The 20,688-nt window shown below is 30.2% G+C and overlaps 1 protein-coding gene across 1 annotated transcript; it reads right to left on the reverse strand.

The window, feature by feature from the left end:
* Positions 1-9,366: 9,366 nt before the first annotated feature.
* Positions 9,367-19,609, reverse strand: LOC107451372 (pancreas transcription factor 1 subunit alpha-like). The gene is made up of 2 exons (XM_016067440.3): positions 18,586-19,609; positions 9,367-9,550 (listed from the first exon to the last, which is right to left on the reverse strand). Exon 1 carries the CDS (start codon positions 19,499-19,501, stop codon positions 18,599-18,601), a length of 903 nt encoding a protein of 300 aa, XP_015922926.3. The 5' UTR covers positions 19,502-19,609; the 3' UTR covers positions 9,367-9,550; positions 18,586-18,598.
* Between the last annotated feature and the right edge of the window lie 1,079 nt (positions 19,610-20,688).

Genomic DNA, 20,688 nt, shown 5'->3' on the forward strand with positions numbered 1-20,688 from the left:
CAGATTAAAGTTAGTAGCGTAAAAATTTGTATGCATACGTTATAATTCAAAAACTTTTTTGACCATGATTAAAATAAGAAATAATTATAGAAAAAAATATTTTTTGCGTGGAAATTATCTTTGGATAAACGAATTTTATTATTGTATACAAAATAGCTTAAATCAGTTGTGCCCAACCTTTTTATCGCCGCGTACTAGTCGACGTTTGATAGTACAGTGTTCAAACGGTTCTTAAATAAATTAAAAAGTGGTGGTAGAATTACTTTGCTTTTAATTAATTTCTGGAAGGGAGGAAACACGCATTCATTATTACCATGACATGATAAGAAATGCATATAAACTTACTTATGGAACAGTAGCTAATATGAAAACACAGTGTGTCTAATAGTTTTCAAAAATTTATAACAGCAAAAACGTTTAATAAAAAATTCTCGCAGTGTATTCATGTGACAGGAAATAATGAATGAAAATTAATATTTTTGAAATACCGAATATCAATCAAAATCATCTGTAGTGATTTTTAATTGATTAATAGATTCTGGATACTTATTTTTCTTTGATTTATAGGTTTACTATCCGCAACGTCATCTGCCGAAGAAATTTCGAACTAAGACCAAGAATTCAGGTAAGAAGAAACCTGTTCTGTAACATGAATTTGGTGGTTTTAAAGTGTTTATAACCATTTTCCTATAATAATTTTCTTTTAAACCTTCAGTGTTGCTTAGAACAACTTGAACGTTCACTTCCTAAATATCAAGGACTGTATTAATTTTGTATAACCAGTATGGAATTTATTTTCAAAAATTTTTTTTGCGATGGTGTTACTTTTTAAGGTCAAGAGACTGTACTAATTTTTGTATAAGATCGTACCTAATGATTAAATGATTAATGTACAGTGAAACCTGCCAAGTTGACCACCCTTGTAAGTTGGGCACCTGCATAAGTTGACCTCAATTATCAAGAACGGAATTTTTCCTACATAATATAAAGAACCAAAACCTTTGTAGCTTGACCATCTGTCTATCTTGTATGTTGACCACTGAAATAAGTCAATTTTTTCTAGGAGTATTATGAAATTCTATTCTAAAACCTTCATAAGTTGACCAACAAAAAAAAAAAAATCAGAAAATTTTCTGTCATTTTTGCAATGTATGTTAAAATTTCACTTGTTTGGTGAAATAGTGTAAAAAGCTAGTCTAAACCCTTTTGTGAGTTGACCATCAGGGGAAACTGTAAGGGGTCAGCTTTTGACCATTTCTTTCATCCGGTCATTGAAAACAGGTGTGTTAGTTGAAAAGTTGCTCTTCCAGTTGCAATAGTGAGCATTTGAATAAGTGAATGCTCTGAAATATACTTTGATTCTTTATTTATGGTCTTTGATCTTTAAGTGTAGTAAATAAATTTTAAAGTGTTCAAATAATTTTATTTTGTTAAAGTTTTCAAATTACATGTTTTCGTGTTCTGATATTTTAAGAAATTATACTTATTAAACACTTCACATGCATAACTAATGAAATCATTTTTTAAAAAAAAATTAGTTAAATATTAAAATTATGTGTATCAAATTGAAATTCATTCAGGTTTAAACACATTTCTTAAGATATTCATTTGCATATTTTCTGAATAAAATTTTTAAGTCAAGTAAAAAAAAAAAAATTGTAAATATATAGCAACATGATTTAGGAAACGAAAAAGTAAACAATTACCCACCCCCTCTTGAAGTTGACCACTTGTCTAAGTTGACCACTAAAACAATGCTCCACAAGTGGTCAACTTACACAAGTTTTACTGTATTTGTAAATGATTAATGTATTTTAGGAAGTATATTTTTGCAAAAATATTTTACGGAAAGCCTTTTACTTTATGTACAAAGTATTTCTGATATAAATAAATAACAATGGTCACAATCAACATTTTATTTACATTTATATTTACACTTTTTCACATTCCTAGTTTAGAACCGACAAACATCAAAATCTGTACTAGGTAAATACTAGACAAACAAACAAACTTTCGTTATTGAGTTCATTTACAAAACATCTTAAGCAGAACATAAGATATTCTTCATTTTTAACACACTCTATTTTAAGTTGTAGTGGGACAGTATTTTTTTAGGTATGGTTTTACAGAGTTTGTGATCATATTTTTGATTTTCCAATGATGTGAATCATTCGTTTTTATCTGAAATCGTCTGAATCAGTCCTGTTTAATAGGATTAAATATCACATGATGTCAAATTATCTAAAGCACTAAGAAAAAATTAACGACCGTTCTTAGTAAATGCAAATTGTTTAAAGTCTCGCTGTATTAAATGTACCCAGAAAGCATTTAACCTTGCGTTGGACTTTTATTTTGCATTGTCACGAAAATGTTTGTACTAAAAACCTTTTTTCAAAATAAAGCAAAAATATTGCAGTTTCAAACCTTTCATCCTAAAAGGATTAAAATTTGTTTTTAAAACTTTTATTAAAATGGTCACTTGCGTCCATAATGTCGTTTTTGCTGACGTCACACTGGCGATAGGATCAAATTGCATTGTCCATTAAAATTTCATGACAAGGTGGATATTAGCTTAGCCTACAAGACGTTGTGAAAAGAAACCTTATAATGACCTACATTTAAGATTATTTTCACCTCGAGACTAGCTTTATTAAAGGATTTAAGGTTTTTGTATGGAATGTTGTTTCCCAAGCTTTTGGATGAGGGTAATGTGCGTAGAATAGAGCAGATTGTCACAGACCTCGTTTTAAGGTCAGAAGGTTTACACATATAAATCGCATAACAAACCTTTTTAGGTTTACATTAAAAGGTTTTTGCTGAGTGACCTTATTTTGCTATCTGGGACCTGGATTTTCATGGGCTGTATTTAAATTTTTTTGTCTATCACTTATTTAACTATATATTTTGTTAGTTAAATTTTATCTATTACTGGTCCTTAGACATCTGATATTGTGTTAATTAATTTTATCTATCTCTGGTGAGTTAGACATCCGATATTGTGTTAATTAATTTTATCTATCTCTGGTGAGTTAGACATCTGATATTGTGTTAATTAATTTTATCTATCTCTGGTGAGTTAGACAGTTTCATTTAGTTTTGCCAATCACTGAATTCAGTAGACGTGTTCTCTAATTTGATAAATATAATTCCGGGAGAATCGCGTTTAAAATGTAAGCAAATGTTGTCACCAGTATCTAATTGGTGAACTTTTTTTTATTTTGGATGTAACTCAAAACGTGCTTTTAAGAAAATGAGCGTAGCTTAAATTACGCGTCTGAAAAAATGCACTGGCTTCAAAACGCGCTTTAAAAATGGACATTGCTTGAAATGCGAGTGTGGAAAAAAGGGGCATAGTACCGCTACGCACTTCAAAGAAACTGGATACTGCACAAAATATGTTTTTACAATGTTAAACAATGAACCTGAATTTTTAGCACCTTGCGTAATGTTGCTAAATTTTTATCTCTTGAATTATACCAATATTTATTTATTGTTATACACATTCATATGCAGGTTTATGTCCTCATTACAAAGTACGGCATTTATGCAAGTTGTAAAACAGATTGCGCAAGTTCGAGAAAGGCATCGATAAGATACATATGGTTGTGACGAGATTCGAACCCGCTACCTTCATAATCAACATCAGCTATTTTAAGCTTTGCAACGCGCAATTTTTCGCTATATCCATTTTTTAAACACACGTCTCGAGTCATATCATTTATTGTTTTAAAACTCGGATTTTGAGCTATATTCATTTTTTTTAAAACGTGCATTTTTAGCTTCACCAATATTTTCAATACCCATTTTTAGCTACATCCATTTCTTTAAACAATTATTTCAAGCTACATCTATCCATTTTCTTAGACGCGCATTTTTTACTATTCTCATTGCATTTATTGCTATATAAATTTTTTTACGCTCATTTTGAGCTATATGAATTTTCTTTAACAAGCATTTTTAGCTATATCCATTTTCTTAGACGCGCATTTTTTATTGATCCATTTTCTTAAGCGTGTATTTCCAAAACTAAGAAAATCTACAATCCTATTATTGCTTTGAAATTTTAATACTGCATTTTTGTGAAAATATACACTGTAATTTTTTTGTTCTCGGAAATTATGACACTATAGGAAATGAACTGAGAAGAAATTGAAGCACTCAATATTATACATTGATAAAACTTTTGCTATTCACATTTAGAATTAAATATTGCCATGCATATAATATAGAATTATTAAATATTGCCATACATATTATACACTGTAAAAAAATGCAGTTCAAAAGCGAACTATAACTTATATCGAATGATTTTTTTAAAACATTCAAATTATAATGCTATTCTGATATAGTTTCAATGTGACCTAGTTGTTTAGATCTTAAAAGGCACCGAACAGTAATTACAATATTAGCTTTAGTAGCTTCATTGAACGGTTGTCACAGTAACGTGAAATAGAATTGGTGTTAATTTTACACACCATTATCAACTATGTGGACCTCTTTTAGGATTCAAAAATGTATGATCTAAAAAACTGCCCTACAGTAACTATTTATATTCGAGAAACTATTTTTTGTAAAATAGAATCTATAATAAATAATACAGGGTAAATCAAAAGTTCTACTTTCAATATAGTGTTTAAAAATCCTTGTATTAGGATTGTCAACTTAAGAAAGGGAAAAAAAACTGCTATCGAGAGTTAGCAAATCACTACTGAGGAAGCTGAGGCTAAAAACATCGAAACAACTTGAAGATGTTTCTAATAATCCATTTTCAATTTCTCGGTTCAATAAGCTATTTCAGGTTTTTTTTTACCGCACAGGTGTTGATGTTTTGAGACCCAGCTTCCTCGGATCAGTTTTAAATTTCGATAGCGTTTTTATTTGTTGTTTTTTTCCCCTCCCTTAAGTATTTCTTTGCGACCCTTACACTCCATTCCTAAGAACAACGTGCACCATGTGTACACGCTTTTCTACCTCATTTTTGACAAGAATTGAAAAAATGTAAATTAAAGGCAGTTATTACTAAACATTCCTCTTGTAAAATTGAATTAAGTAATATTAAAAGAAATATAAATGAGTGTAATTATGATAATGTAATATTTTATTTAAAAATATTAGGTAAGAAGTGAATATTTTTAAGAATATCTGAGATAGATTGAATTTAAAGTACAAATTTCTCAAACATCTTAAAAACGGTGCAGTTAAATGTTTCTTATTCTTGTATTTTACTCATCAGCAATAACTGCACTCAGCGTAAAATGTTACAATGCGCACTATTTTAAATTTCATAAAAACCATTTTGATTCATATGTTGGGGAAGATTTCCTTATCGGTATCTAAGCCGAAAAAATCACCAAATTTTGGCAAATTCTATGCAGAAGCTCGTAAAAATGATTCAGCGAAAAAGCATCGGGCAGCTAATTTGCAATCCAGTGGTCTTTCGCTTTCTTTTTTGGAATTTTTGGAAACAGGGGAGCGGGTTGTTAAATGCTACTGGACTGGAAAATTGCAGCCGTACATATATATATATATCGCCCAGAGATCGCTTTTCGATACAAATTCCGCACTCGGCTTGCACCGACACCAGTGCTGACGTAAAATATCCTCAGTGGTAGACGGATCATGGATCAAAGTCCCCTTGCCGTTAGGCTAACCGTGGGAGATTTTCGTGGTTTTCCTCTCCATGTAATGCAAAAGCGGGTTAGTTCCAACAAAAAGATCTCCACGAATGCAAAATTTCTCCCAATACTGGATCCAGGGGTTCCCTTGTCTTCTGGATTGAGTTTAAAATTACAAGACTTTTTGAAAGCTTAAAATTCCTTTGGCGCCTTGGAGATTTTAGTTGGCGTGATCAGGTACCGATTCGGAAATATCCCCATATATTGTTTCTCGTAACATTTATTGTTCAATGCATGAACTGTTAGAAACGTGAAAATTTTTCAAGGAATTTTGACGAGACCCGAAAACGAAGTAATTAGTTTTTTCTATGTTCTTTTTAGAACATAAAAAAGGCTATCACATCTTTCTGAAATTGTTGCGCTTTAAAGGTGAGAATATCTCGTCTTCTGCATTTAATTTGTAGTCTTTAAATTTTTACTGCGTTTAACACTAGATTGCCCAAAGAGGTAATTTTGACTGCTTTTTAGTTTCAATTCGAAAAGCAATGATGCACATAATGACGCAATTTGTTATAATTATGTGACTTTTTGTACAACATATAATCATTTTTAGTGTTAATATTTACTAATAGCTTGTTATATAACTGTAAATAACATGAAAAAATTAATTTTAAACAAATTTCTTTACACTTTAGTTATTCTTTCACAATTCAGTTATTTTAACTGCTTTTGGGCAATATAGGTATATACTAAGTTTCAGTCTCACTAGTGTTAAATTGAACCACGCAGGTTTTACACAATTTTCTTCTTCGACTCAGGATGTCGTCTTCTTTTGTTGAAGTATCGAAAAAGTCGGTATTCATATTTTCTGTAAAAAATATGCTGAAATGAGTTATTTAAAACTTCACAACTTGCTGTGCATTTCTTTGCAACAAACTATCAGAAATAAAAATGTCCTGGTATATTTTTTAATTCATTCAAAATATTACTCTAAATTTAAAGAGCGAAATTTCAAGACTAATTTATTAGTATTTCTTATTAGGAAACTTTTAAGTAAAAAATAATTCTACAGCAATAGATATATAAAACTATAATAAAATAATCGAAAATAATAATGGAACGTAAGTTTTAAAAAAAATGTCATAACTAATGTAAAAATATTTAATTGTAAGAATTAATAAATATGTTTTTTTTATAACAATTTTATTCTGCAGCAATAAACTGTTAAATGCACGCGAAATTTCAAAATTAATTTGAATGTATTGAAAAACCTTGCGGTAAAAAAAAAATATTCTCCAGCAATAGAATGTAAGTTTATAATAATAGAATATAAGTTGAAAACAAATTTCAGATATGTATTACATAGTAAGAATCGATCGTTTTTGAAAAATTAGTTCAGTTGCAAGCGAAATTTTAACTTTTTTTTGAATATATAAGCCAGAAGCATTTTTTGTTATAAATAACTCTACAGCTTTGAAATATAAATGAAATTTCATAACATATCTAAAAATATTTCTTGTAAAGAATCCTTCCTGGCAACACAAAATTTATTCCTCAGCAATAATTTCAATATAGTTCTATCGAAAATATTGAATAAACATAATAATATTAACCACGAATAAGCTTTTACATTATACAATAAAAGTACAAAGCTGAGCTCTTTATGTTACACTACAAGAAAATTCTTCCTTCAAGTTTCTAAAGAAAATATGTTTAAATTAGCTTTCGAATTTCGTACATCATATTTGTTAACTGAAAAGTATATTAGAATGTTTGATCTTATTTCACAATAAAATTATAAGGGAAAATGTAAGGTTTATTTGTGTTAGTGGGCGTTGAAGGTCTCAATCGAAGTTTAAACCAGTCACCGAGTTTAACGTTAGCAAAACGATAATGAAGAAAAAGTTTGATCGATTTTCGTTTAGTTATTCTGGAAACAAGGCTAAATTATCATAGTTCATAACTTTGGGTGCTTTAAAAACGCTAGTGTTTATAAGTTACCCTAAAACTTTTTAAATTATACTTATTATAAATTACATTAAATATAAGTATAAAAGCATACTTTTGTTTAGAATTTTTTTTTTATAAATTACACTAAAACTTAAAAGCCAGTTATCGTTGGTAAATTTGTAAATAGTTATAGGTTACTTGATTTCAAAAGAACGAATTAAACTTGTTAGTTTTAAAGAACTGATTATCATTGCACATTTTTATTATATTGATGACTGATTGTGATCTGTTATCTCGTTAATTTAAGAAATATATTAACCAAATTTGTTGCTTTTAATATTCTAAATTTTAGGAAATTAATAAGTATATAAATGTGAAGATAAAAGTTTTTAAAAAAAATGGCCATTTGTATCAAAATTTTCAAAATTCAAATAAAAAAGTTATAGTGGAAGCTCAAAATTTTTATTTTATCGAAATAACTAGTGTTTTGTAATAAACATTTGAAGAAATAATGAATTTAAAAAGAGTTAATTAAAATACGTGTCCACAATTTAAATTAAATGACAAAAACTGTGATTTAAAATGTAATTTTAATGACTTGATTTTGAGAAAAAAATAATTCTAACTCTTATTTAATGTAATTTTAAGGATTTTTTTAAACTTAAAACGCAGTCATATTTTCATGAATATATTCTACAGACTTAATATATATAGCAGAGTCGTGCATCATTTACTGTACAGCAGTTATGACAAACATGGTTTTTGAACAAATGACAAAAATATTAAATAAAAAATACGAAAATTAAAAAAAATTAATTTAAAAAATTACAAATTTGTAAGCGATTTCGAAATATGGAATTAATATAATTGTTTGCTTAAAAATTACAGGCTTCAAAAAATCGTCAACTTTCTACAGATTGAACACGAAGGTTGACGATTTTTTGAAGCCTGTAATTTTTAAGCAAACGATTTTATTAATTCCATATTTCAAAATCGTTTTCTAATTTGTAATTTTTTAAATTTCTTTTTAATTTTGTTAGCTATGATAAGACATTCTTTAAAAGAATTTCGCAAAATTTGAAAGCTAATTTTAATGTAAACTTAACAAATTTAAATGTTGAATTTTCTTTGTGTAAAATAATTTTTAATAATCTTTACATAAAATACAAAAAAAAAAACGAACTCTAAAGAGTTTTGGGAGAATGTAGATCTATAACATCTTAATTGCAAATTAGGAAAACTCTAATTTTATACTTTCTGTAAGAAGTATGCTGAAAATTAATATTTAGTAGAAAAATATACAATTTATTTATGTTGAATAATTTTCTACTCACAAAATGCCTTAATATGCCTTATTTTATTTAGCAAGTAAAGTCTAAAATTGAATTTTAGAAAATGATTTTTAAAAGCTGCAATTTTTAGAATCAATTTCTCTAAAAATTGTATTTTTTTCTCGCATTTTAAAATATGATTTTTGAGTGAAATAAAACATATTAATAACATAGATTATTTCATGACTTACAAATTATTCACCACAATAAATAAATTGATCCAAATTTCAAAGTTAAATCCGCATTACTTCTTATAGAGAATATTAATGAAGAATTTTAGTATACTAAGTGTGTAACATTCTGAAAAAAATCCATTCACAATTTATAAAATGAAACAAATGCTGGATTAACCTTAGCTAAAATTGCCACTAAAATAAACAACTTACAACAGTAATAACATAATATTTAGTGAAATTCCAAGTAATTTCTTAATGGTTAATGTTTCTTTACCTAGATATGACTTTAGTACCTTTTATCTTCAGCACTTCTGAAAATTGAGAAGGCAGAGCAAAACAGATACAAAAATCGTCAAAATTTTGTCAGCAAACATCACCAGAGCCGTTACTTTACTGGAATAAAGTTCAATCCTTCTTCTTCAGCGGAGAAACAATTGAAAAACTTCTTCCAGTAAGACGAAGTTAGGCCGATTTTTATCTAGGAAGAAAAATTAAAGAGATATTTTTATTTATTACTAGGACTGTAACATGAACATTTAATGCAATTAATACATAACCATATTAATAAATGAAAATAGAAATTGCATGTAAGGGTTATCCTATGGTTTATAAAAATTGACTTTGAAATCAATATTTTGAAACAGTTACTCATTCAAAAATGTATGGGTTAAATCACTCTACAATCTCAGCATTATTTTTCCGATTATAATTATCGATATATATATATATNTCTATTTTAATATCTACTGAGGATAAATTAGGAGAAACATCAGTGTTTGGAGTACCGGTAAAATGTAGGATTAAATGTAGGATTTAAATGTAGGATTGATGTAGGATTTAACCGGCGAATGTTTACCGGGCAGTGTCGCTCATAAAAAAAATATATAAGTATCTAGTAATCTATATAATCTAGTTTTTTATAACTAGACCTGGTGTATATTTAGGACATTTACCAAAGCGACTATGTTAATTATCAGTCACATGAATTCGTTAGTGTATTTAGGAATAGTCCCTTGAACCATCAAGATTACATCTCAATACATGAAAATCAATACAACAAAAGCTATTAAAGTATTCTGTTTTTTTATTTTGCTTACATATAACAGATTTAACCCATTAATGCCCAAGTAGAAATTTTTTAGTAATATTTTTTTTTGTATAATGAATGGCAATTCAATACATTATACATTAATCAAAACATGCTATACATTATGCGTTAATTAAAACATTCTATACAATAATCGGAGCAAAGAACATTTATGATTATGATTATTCATAGTACATTTATGACTATGATTATTCATATTTATTGTAAAATCAACTGAAAATTTTTTTTGCGTTAAACACTTATTGCTTTTATCTGAAAAAGTGGGAAAATTCGTAACATAATGCCAAATATCTAAGCTAACTAAAAGCTACGTTATTATTTCTAGAAAAAAAGTATTCTTACTCTTGCATGAAATATTTGCGGATTAAAATTTAATATGAACTCATTTTAAATGGTTTACTGAGAAGTTTTTAAACAATTTATATCAATTTTTTTCCCCTCTGACAAGGAATGGTTTCTAATAATTCATTTCTAATAATAGTTTAATAAATAATCAAATCTAAATGAAAGTAAATAGTATTTCTTAAAAAAAAATCGGCAGAACCTACCACCGCTGTGGGTATCCAATTTCACATTTTGTTACGCTGCTTTAACACTATAGGGTTCACCTAATTTTAATTATAAAGATGTGTAGAGAAATGGACAGGGAAAACGAGGGAATAAAAAAGTTCATAATCCGATAATTAGTTCGAGAGTTATTAACTATTTATCTTGCAGTAAAAAAAATACCAAACCTGCCGTACTGCAGGCGGCGCCTACAAAGTTGAAATTTGGCGTGCATAAAAGACCATTTTTGTTTATGAACTTAACACGATTTTTTTTTTACTTCATTTCGTTTCAGAGAACCGAAAAGAATTTAGTAAAAAAACTATAGGTATGTTTAGGTTATTAAAAAAAAAGAAGATTATTCAATTCTCACGTTACGGTTAAAGGAACATAATTTATTAATTTCCTTATCAAAACACATACTCTTATCAAAACGTGAGTATATTTTAAAAATTCGAATGGATTTGAAATGATAATTTTGGTACGAATATGCTAGACAGAGACGAAACGAGTCAACACAAACATTGTTTTGCTTTCTTCTCCCAACTCAAAATTTTTGATGGTCCCATCAAAACTTTTTGAAGTTTATGTTGGTTTTAGCGCTATTCATGATGGTCCAACATCATTTGATGGTCAAAATCAAAACTTTTTGAAGGTTTATGTTGGTTTTAGCGCTATTCATGATGGTCCAACATTATTTGATGGTCACCATCATTCAAAATTTTCCACTATACGTTCATGGTTTTTGATATGCCAACAAACTCCCATCATTGAAAAATGCTACTTTAATACTATGATGGTCATCCATCAAGAGAAGTTTGATTCTCATTGACTAACAATCCATGATGGTTCATGATGGCGTCAACTATACATTTCTATGATGGTTTAGTAATAATTATTGTTGGTTCATGATGGCGTCAACTATACATTTCTATGATGGTTTAGCAATAATTATTGTTGGTTCATGATGGCGTCAACTATACATTTCTATGATGGTTTAATAATAATTATTGTTGGTTCAGCAGGAATATACCATCAAAACATTTTTGAAGTTATACTTCTTATGCGACTTCCAACAAGGTTGCGTTAAACGTTTAACGCTACATTTTTATTGGCCGGGAAATCGCGTGGGTAGGATCCAGTTTTCCCTCATTCATTTCCATATTGTTTTGGTTCTCACTAGCATAAAAATAATAAAAGTATTGTTTTTCTATAAATATTTTTTTAGTTTGTTTTGATACACATATAATTTAACAGGGCAGTATTTTTTATTTTCAAATTTAGTGGATAACAATTCCAAAAAAATGAGTGAAAACAGTCCAACCAACAATGCGACGGATTTATAAGGTTATGTCAAGGTATGTCTCTTGTGAATATCAATTGATTGTTAGGTTTTCTCTTCTGAAATTACATTATGTCACATTCACGTACATTATTAATACAAATACATTTTCGAGGGCGAGACGATGTGGCAACCACAAGCACTGGTTCAAGAGGTCCACGAGGGAAAAATGCCCAATTACCGTGATTACAGAGCACGGAAGCGAGCGGAGCAGNAATTATTGTTGGTTCATGATGGCGTCAACTATACATTTCTATGATGGTTTAATAATAATTATTGTTGGTTCATGATGGCGTCAACTACACATTTCTATGATGGTTTAATAATAATTATTGTTGGTTCATGATGGCGTCAACTATACATTTCTATGATGGTTTAATAATAATTATTGTTGGTTCAGCAGGAATATACCATCAAAACAATTTTTTTTTATGTTGGCCCTTCAAAAATCTATCCGAATTCCTACATTGGGGTGATGGTGGAACATGATCTTTCCAATATTTGATTTCTAAGAAACTATGAAAGAAATTTCTGATGGTTCAACACGCACAAACCATCCAAACAAGTTGCTATTCATAAAGTTGGGCCATCATAAATCGGTCCGAATTCCTACATTGGGGTAATGGTTACTTATGTTGATTTCCATGAAAAAATTAATGGTTCATGATGAAATTATGGAAAGTTACCATCAAGATTATGTTGGATCATCAATGGAAAACCATAAAATTTTTTGACTTGGTCTTCCTTTCCGTTGTCTGCAAAGTCCGTTGGTAGAGTTGAACTGTTTATGCTTATAAAATTCATAAAATATTATTTTCTTCATCAATACCTAAATTTGCGGTTCAGCACTCCAAAAATATCGTTTCAGCTCTATTTAAAGTTTCATTATTAGTATTGTTACGATTTAATGAAAAAAAAGTATATGTTATAATTTGACCGTAATTGTAACCGTAACCCAGAGAGATAGATAATTGCTTTTAACGCTCTTCTTTAGCATTGATCCTTCGCATGACATGAGGGAAAAGTTCTCTTGTCTTCTGAATTGGGTTCAAAATGACAAGGCTACGGAGTTGAACATTAGTAATCGTAAACGCGAAAATTGGATCGGCTGTTCAACGACGGTTATAAAATAAAATATTACTCAGTAATTAATTAATTAACCAATTGAACAGATTTGACCCAAACGATAACGGCCCAATTGAACAGGTTTGATTTACAAAAAAATCACAAAAAATTTTTACAAAAAAGAAAAAAAAAGAAGAAAAAAAACGAAAAACTGCATTTTTTAAATTATCAAGAAAATTTCTCAAGAATGGGGACTTTACTAAAGAAATCCTCAATAAAGATGTTTTTTTGAAATAATTTATTACAATTCTTTTTATTTACCAAGGCTATAAAACCAATTATGAACTTTTATAAATTTGTAGAAAGCGATTAGAATAAATAAATTCATTCATGAATCAAGCAAGACTAGTTCCAATTTCTGAAAAATCGACAGTTCATTAGGCGTAGAAATTACCAATAAGACCAAATTTGTTTTATTCATTTTTTTCTAATAAAGATAAAAGAACTTGGATGGGTGAGCTTTTTTTTCTTTCTCTTTTTTTTCTTTTTACTTGCTTCTGTGAGCAGCCGAAATCATCATTGCCTGGTAGCTGCACCGAGTTAGATCCACTTTTTGAAATGAAAAAAAAGAAGGAAAGAAGAGATTGATTCATCTGATTTCATTCAAATTTTGTATTTTGTTACTTAAAATTACATAGTTTAAAATGAAGTGAAACTGAAGTAAAACTTTGCAACTCAAAACATTTTCAAACATAATTAAATGAAATAATAAAAAAATAAGAAATTAAAAATTACTTCTTCTTTGACTGAACGAATTTTATAATTATGTGCAAAAATTTTCCGATTCCCTTAAAAAGGTTTCGAAACATGGAAGAATATGCAAAAAGTAAATTTAACTTTAAAAATCCAAACTTTCGTTACTAAAAAATTATATCGCAAATCTTATGTATAACGATAATTATTGAATCGTATGTGTCTTGATAATATTTTATAAGTTACGGAATAAAATTGCAAAAGTTTAATTGAAAAATCACTTCCTTATTAAAATGTCGTAGTCGTAGCTAATTGAATAAGCCTATATCGAAACTCCCTCACCTTCTATTGATATGTCGTAGTCGTAGCTAATTGAATAAACCGATATCGAAACTCCATCTCTTCCTATTGATATGTCGTAGTCGTAGCTAATTGAATAAACCGATATCGAAACTCCATCACTTCCTATTGATATGTCGTAGTCGTAGCTAATTGAATAAACCGATATCGAAACTCCATCCTCTATCGAAACTCCATCACTTCCCATTGATATGTCGTAGTCGTAGCTAATTGAATAAACCGATATCGAAACTCCATTACTTTCTGTTACTGGGAATTTACTTAACTTATACAAATGTCAAACTTACACAATGGGCAATAAGTTTACGTATCTCTATAAATTGTAGCATTGAAAAAAAATAATAACATTTTCAAAAAAATGCAAGTTTTAACACTAGAAAGACTGAATCTTAAATACACAAGTGGGCGACCTTTGTGCAAAAATACAAACTAAGGTAGACAACGTTAAAGAGCACAAGAATATTATTAAAAGCAGACAGCTGTTTCGGATGCTTAAAGGGCAACCTTCATCAGTGCAACAGAAAACAATAAGAGAACAGAGTAAATATATATAGAAAGATGACGTCAAAAGAGGGTTTAGAGCAACGGCCAATAGGAGGGAAGGGTGAATGAAGACGACGAATAGGAAGCGAGGAACAGAAAGTTAGGTTTATTAAAAGTTAGTTAGGTTTTATCATAGATTTCCAAATAGGAGAAATATAAGGAACACTTGATAGGTCATTGACCAACAGTTTGGAATTTTTGAAAATATGATAAGACTCGTAAAAAACTCGTAAACTGAATCTAAGTATATACCTATATTGCCCTAAAGCAGTAAAAATGACTGTATTGTAAAAGTATAAATAATGCGTAAAAAAATTTGTTTGAAATTAATTTTTAATATTTTTTACATTATTTACAGTTATATAACAAGTTATTAGTAAATTATGTCAATAAGAAAATTCTATGTTGTACAAAATTCTAAGAAATTGCCTCATACATCATTGTTTTTCTAATTGAAATTAAAAAGCAGTCGAAATGACTTCCTTGGGCAATCTAGTGTTAAGAATGGTGACTTTTAATATTTATGAAGAATGTCAATTAATTTGTTACAGACATTACATCTGGTATTACCAGGTACGCCGAGAACTTATATTTTTGAAAAGGGGATTTTTCTGAATGAAATGTTGAAATTGACCGAATCAAAAACAAGTAATATTAAAAAAAATTTCTAAAGTCAATTTCTATTCAAGTCAACTAAGAAAATTTTTATTTTAGTTACTTTTTATTAAGTAATTAAAAATTTTTCTCCCATATAAAACTAAAATTAATTAATTAAATTTAATTAATGAATTAATATTTGAAAAAACAGAAAAACATCAAGTGTGATCAAATGAAAGTTTAAAAAAATGTATTTGAAGTCGAGTGGACAAATAAAAAGTATTTTATTAACGATTAAAAATTTGAACAAGATATATAGAGAGAGTATGAACTAATAGTAGGAAAAAAAGAAAGGAAAGAGATTGAAAAAAAGAAAGGAAATTAACTATCAGCTTAAGGCATAAATTTCCCCCGAATGGAATAACAAATAATTTAGTAATCGTCAAATCTCGTCAATTACCAGATAGAAATAAAATAGATATTCTGAGAATCAAACTTTTAAATGAAAATATAGTTTCCGTGATAAAACAATTGAAAAAAGATAGATAAATAAAAAAAAAAACGAATAAAAATCAACTATGAATTAAAAAAAATTGTTGAACTTACTTAAAATTCATTTATTTGTGGAATTCAAAAAATGAACAATAATAAAGTAGATACAGTATAAGAAATGTGTCTATCTGAGAAAAAAAAGTATGGTCAAAATTACTTGAATATGGTAAAATTTACCGTGTTTCTGTTTTGTGGGAACATTAAAAAGCTTATTAATCTCTACCAAAGCGCTTAGGTAATGATTTTGGTAAAATTAACAATAAAATTTGGTTTTATAATATGTGATAAAATTTGGTAAATGTGGTAAAATTTGATAATTTTGTCTATGCAACCTTAGAGCATGGTATAAAAATCATTTATTCGGTTAAATTTGCTTTTTTTGATATTTTACTGAATGTGTGGTAATAAGAACATTAATTTTGAAAACCAAAATGTTCGGTAAACTATTACCATATGAACGAAAAAATTTCCAAATGAGTGGTTTTAACACCGTATATTTTGGTTTTATTAATCAGAAATTTCTTTCGCCAAAAATGTCATTACCATTCAGTATAATTTTACCATAACTTATTTCTCTGTACTTTATGTCTAATTTTTCATGTAAGTAAAATGAATCCAACACATAAACAAATGAAAAATGATTATCTTAAAATTACTATAGATAATTCGCAGTTCGAATTAATCTTTACCTTTTTTTCTCGTAGCGAAGGGATTTTGTATGAATTTCCCACCAATTTAACGAAAATGTAATTTTTATCATAAATTCTATTTTTTCTAATTGAAGTTCTTGATTTGTCGAGGATACAACAATGTAGATATGCTACATCTGTAACACCAATTTTTAAAAAAAATTTGCATGCTAGGAAAAATATCATGGCATAAAAATATCACAAAAAACTGATTTTTGCTTGATTTTTATTACGGACGCAAAAAAAAATTGGCCGATTGAAATTCTAAAATTATTAGAATTATTATTTTTATCATATAGTTACTTTTTCGTTACATAATTGCAGTATAGCCAAAAATAATCGAAATACTGAGAATATTTATTAGTTAAATATTAAAATGGAGTACTTATTTCCCATAATTCTTGGAGGAAAAACGGAAAATGGAGGTATTTATTAAATGCTAATTGAAACTAAACTGCGTAACATTAAAATAAACATTCTAAGCTTTAAAATGATATCAAATATGTTAAATTTGCTAAAGTAAAGAATTCTGGCATTTTAGTTTGCTTTTCGTGGAACTATTTTTTACCTATTTTTTTAATCAAATACAATGCATGAATCAATAAAAAAAGTAGTAGTAATAGTAGTAAAAGTGGTTATAGTTCAACTTTTTCTCATTTTATACCGTAACAAATAACACTCTTAATTAAACTCTATCCAGCATATAAAATATACCTTATATCACTCTTGACTTTATCTTAAAACGCCATTTGGAATTCTATTATTTACAACAATTAATTACAATTATTTATCAATGTTTTAACATTTCTCTCGTTGCTTAGATAAACATGGTTCTTCCTATAATTAAATAGTTGAACTTTGAAAACTATTATTTTTAACATTTACTTATATTTACAAACATTCTATGTTCGTCATTGAAAAACTTTTTGAAAAGCTTGTAACTAAAATTTCTTTCCACTTTTTGCCGGGGAAAGTATTTCGATGAGTGGGTCACAAATATAAAGGTCGAGTTTCTTATCACGCTATTGCCTATAAAAAAAAACTTTTGTGACCCGATTTATTACTGGTACTCTTTGCCTCATGGAAAATTTTGATTTTTCCCCCCTTGTTCTTCTATATTTTTATTTATTTAGTTATTTCCATTTACTCAGTTATTTTTATTTTAGTTATTTTCATTTATTTAGTTATTTTAGCATTTGCATAGTCTTGCAAAATTCAAGATAGAGATCAGGTTTTGAATAAAAGAATGAAAATTTCTGTTGCGTTCAAATAAGCACGTAAACTTAAAGATATAAATCGATCCTTTGGGAAATCCAGGAAACTTTAAAGAATTTATTAGTTAAACAACAGCTTTCTTTTATTTCTTTATTATTGTTTTAAAACCGAAAATGACACCTGTAAATACGTTGAAAATAAATTAATAATATGGCGAATTCCGATAAGGTTTAATGAAATGTCGTGTCTTTTTAATTAACATTTACTTTATAAATATATCGAGTTGATGATTTACAATGCCCTAATCAGATAATATTAAAATAAGCGTCAAAATAATGAAATGTATACATATTTAAAGCCACTTAAAAATTATAAATCAGAAAGTGAAAACATGAGGCTTCAGAGAAACATATACTCCGTTGTTTGGAGGTCATAGTTCAACATGGACTGTAGTTCTCCCTGGTACTACAGTAAGTTAGTAATTAATTTAGAAGGAATTTTTTATGAAAGATTTTAAAAAGAATATATAACAAATACAATTCTAATATGAAAACATTTCCACGGTATTTACGAGTTATGTGCTGTTTACTAATTCATTGTTTAAAACTAGATTAGGACAATTCCTCATATTCTGGCAAACTTTGAAATCCCCCCCTCCAAAATCCTGTTTATTCCCGTTTCTAGCATTTAATGTTCGCATGTTTTCATGGCATATCGATTATCATTTTATAGATTGCACTCACCATTTTATTGCACTTAAATTTGTCGAGAACATATGTGAGATAGTCTGTCCGTTCTCTGAGCATGAGCATCGTTCAGAGAAGACGCACCATGGGGTGGTGTCCACAAATGATTTTCTGAGAGTCCAGGGGTGTACGGTCCTGCCGCTACCAGTGGGATATCGTGATGGTGACCATCTGGATCTTTATTCCCTCGGATGACCTCCGTCATGAAAGCGATGTACATGATGGCCAGCCTCAAGGTCTCGATCCGGGACAACCGCTTCTCATAAGCGAAGGTCGGAACCTTCTTTCGAAGCTTGTCGAAGGCCGAGTTGAGGTTGAACATCCGCCGACGCTCCCTGATGTTGGCTGCTCGACGCTGTGCGATGGTCGCCACTCGTCTCCTTGTCTTGGACTTAATGGATGCCCCGTTGGAGACAGCGCGGGAGGGAGGACCGAGTCGCTGGACACCCATTCCTGTGAGGCGTCCACCTGCACAACCTGGATTGGTGGCACTCAAGGAGAACGGTCCGAATTCGCAGGACGCGAACCCCGCCTGGTGATGGTGGTGGTGACCCTGGTAGGTGGCTGCAAGGGCCGCTGCACTCTGTGCTTCCCAGGCGAGTGAAGCGTAACTTTCGGCGGCCGCAGCAGCTGCAGCGGCTGTATCGAAATAAGTGAAACCTCCTGTAGCGGTGGTGTGTGCGGGTGGTGGCTGGTGATGATGTCGAAATCCAGCAAGTCCGAAATCGTAGGCAAAGTCGGCGGCAACGGCAGCAGCCGCGGCAGAGTTGGTGAGTTCTAGAAAGGCTGCCGCACTCGATCCACACTCAGGTGTGGCAAAAGGAGTTGCGGCGGCGTTAGGAGGCGGCGCCGCCGTGGCCGAGCTAGCGTGAAAGCGATTGACACCGTTTGACGGGTTGAGTGCGCCCGACATGTTAGGCAATGTGGCGTGGAGCCGCCAGATGCAGCCGACAACAGCCGCGGCGGCGCTAATTAGAACATCAAGTCGGGATGCGTAGGTCCCTTTATACTCAACAGATAAAACCCCTCTTCTGAATCGTGCGCCCATCTATTAGGGAAGAATCTCTCTCTCTATTCCCCCCCACCCCTTCGACATCTCTGGATTATTAAGAATATCTTTCTCACTCCCACCCCCTTCCCTCCCCCCATTATGTAGCTATAAAGAAGGCGGTCGCACCTTCCACCCATTGGAGGATCATTCCGATTTTACGCCAGCTCGCGTTTTTGGGTGCGAAAAATTGACAATGGATATAGAAAGGGGCAGATGGGGAAGATCGTTCTTTTTCCCTCCCCCACCGCCATTCCACGCCAAGAGTTGGCGACAGCTCGAAATGCGCGCACAAGCTGCTACTGCGGCACCGGCTCTGGCCAATGGAGTGCGTTGCAGGTGCCGCCCCGATCGATTCCTTCATGTGCTGAGTGCCTTCGTACGAGTGGATTTATGGATTCTTTTCCCTCCCTTCGAACTGCATCTCTAATGGCAAAAGAGGGAAAAAAGTTTCAGATAGCTTCCTTCTAAAATTCTTTTTCCCCTCTTCTTTTTTCCCTTCGTTTTTCTTTTTAGGAGAATCTGAGGAAAACATAAAACTGGCTTTAAATTTCGGAAATTATTTTGCGTAAGTGCTTAGGAAACAAAATATAGCATTAAACTTTTTGACTAGATTCTTTAAGAACTTAGGCAGTAATACTCATTAAGATATGCATTGCAAAATATATCCTGATATGTTTTTGTTCATTTAAATTGTGGTTTAATTCATTTAAGTCCTAAAATGCGTTCTATGATGCCTAATTATTCCATTAGAACTAACTATTATTCAAGTACTAAAATGTGTTCTATGATGTCTAGATATTCCATTAGAACTAACTATTATTTAATTCATTGAAGTCCTAAAATGTGTTCTATGATGTCTAGATATCCCATTAGAACTAACTATTATTTAATTCATTGAAGTCCCAAAATGTGTTCTATGATGTCTAGATATCCCATTAGAACTAACTATTATTTAATTCATTGAAGTCCTAAAATGTGTTCTATGATGTCTAGATATTCCATTAGAACTAACTATTATTTAATTCATTAAAGTCCTAAAATGTGTTCTA

This window comes from Parasteatoda tepidariorum, chromosome 9 (assembly GCF_043381705.1).
Source record: "Parasteatoda tepidariorum isolate YZ-2023 chromosome 9, CAS_Ptep_4.0, whole genome shotgun sequence".
NCBI classification, from domain to species: domain Eukaryota; kingdom Metazoa; phylum Arthropoda; class Arachnida; order Araneae; family Theridiidae; genus Parasteatoda; species Parasteatoda tepidariorum.

What these genes read in the sequence shown, in the direction of transcription:
- LOC107451372 (XM_016067440.3), bottom strand. Translation starts at nt 19,501, where the DNA reads ATGTCGGGCGCACTCAACCCGTCAAACGGTGTCAATCGCTTTCACGCT.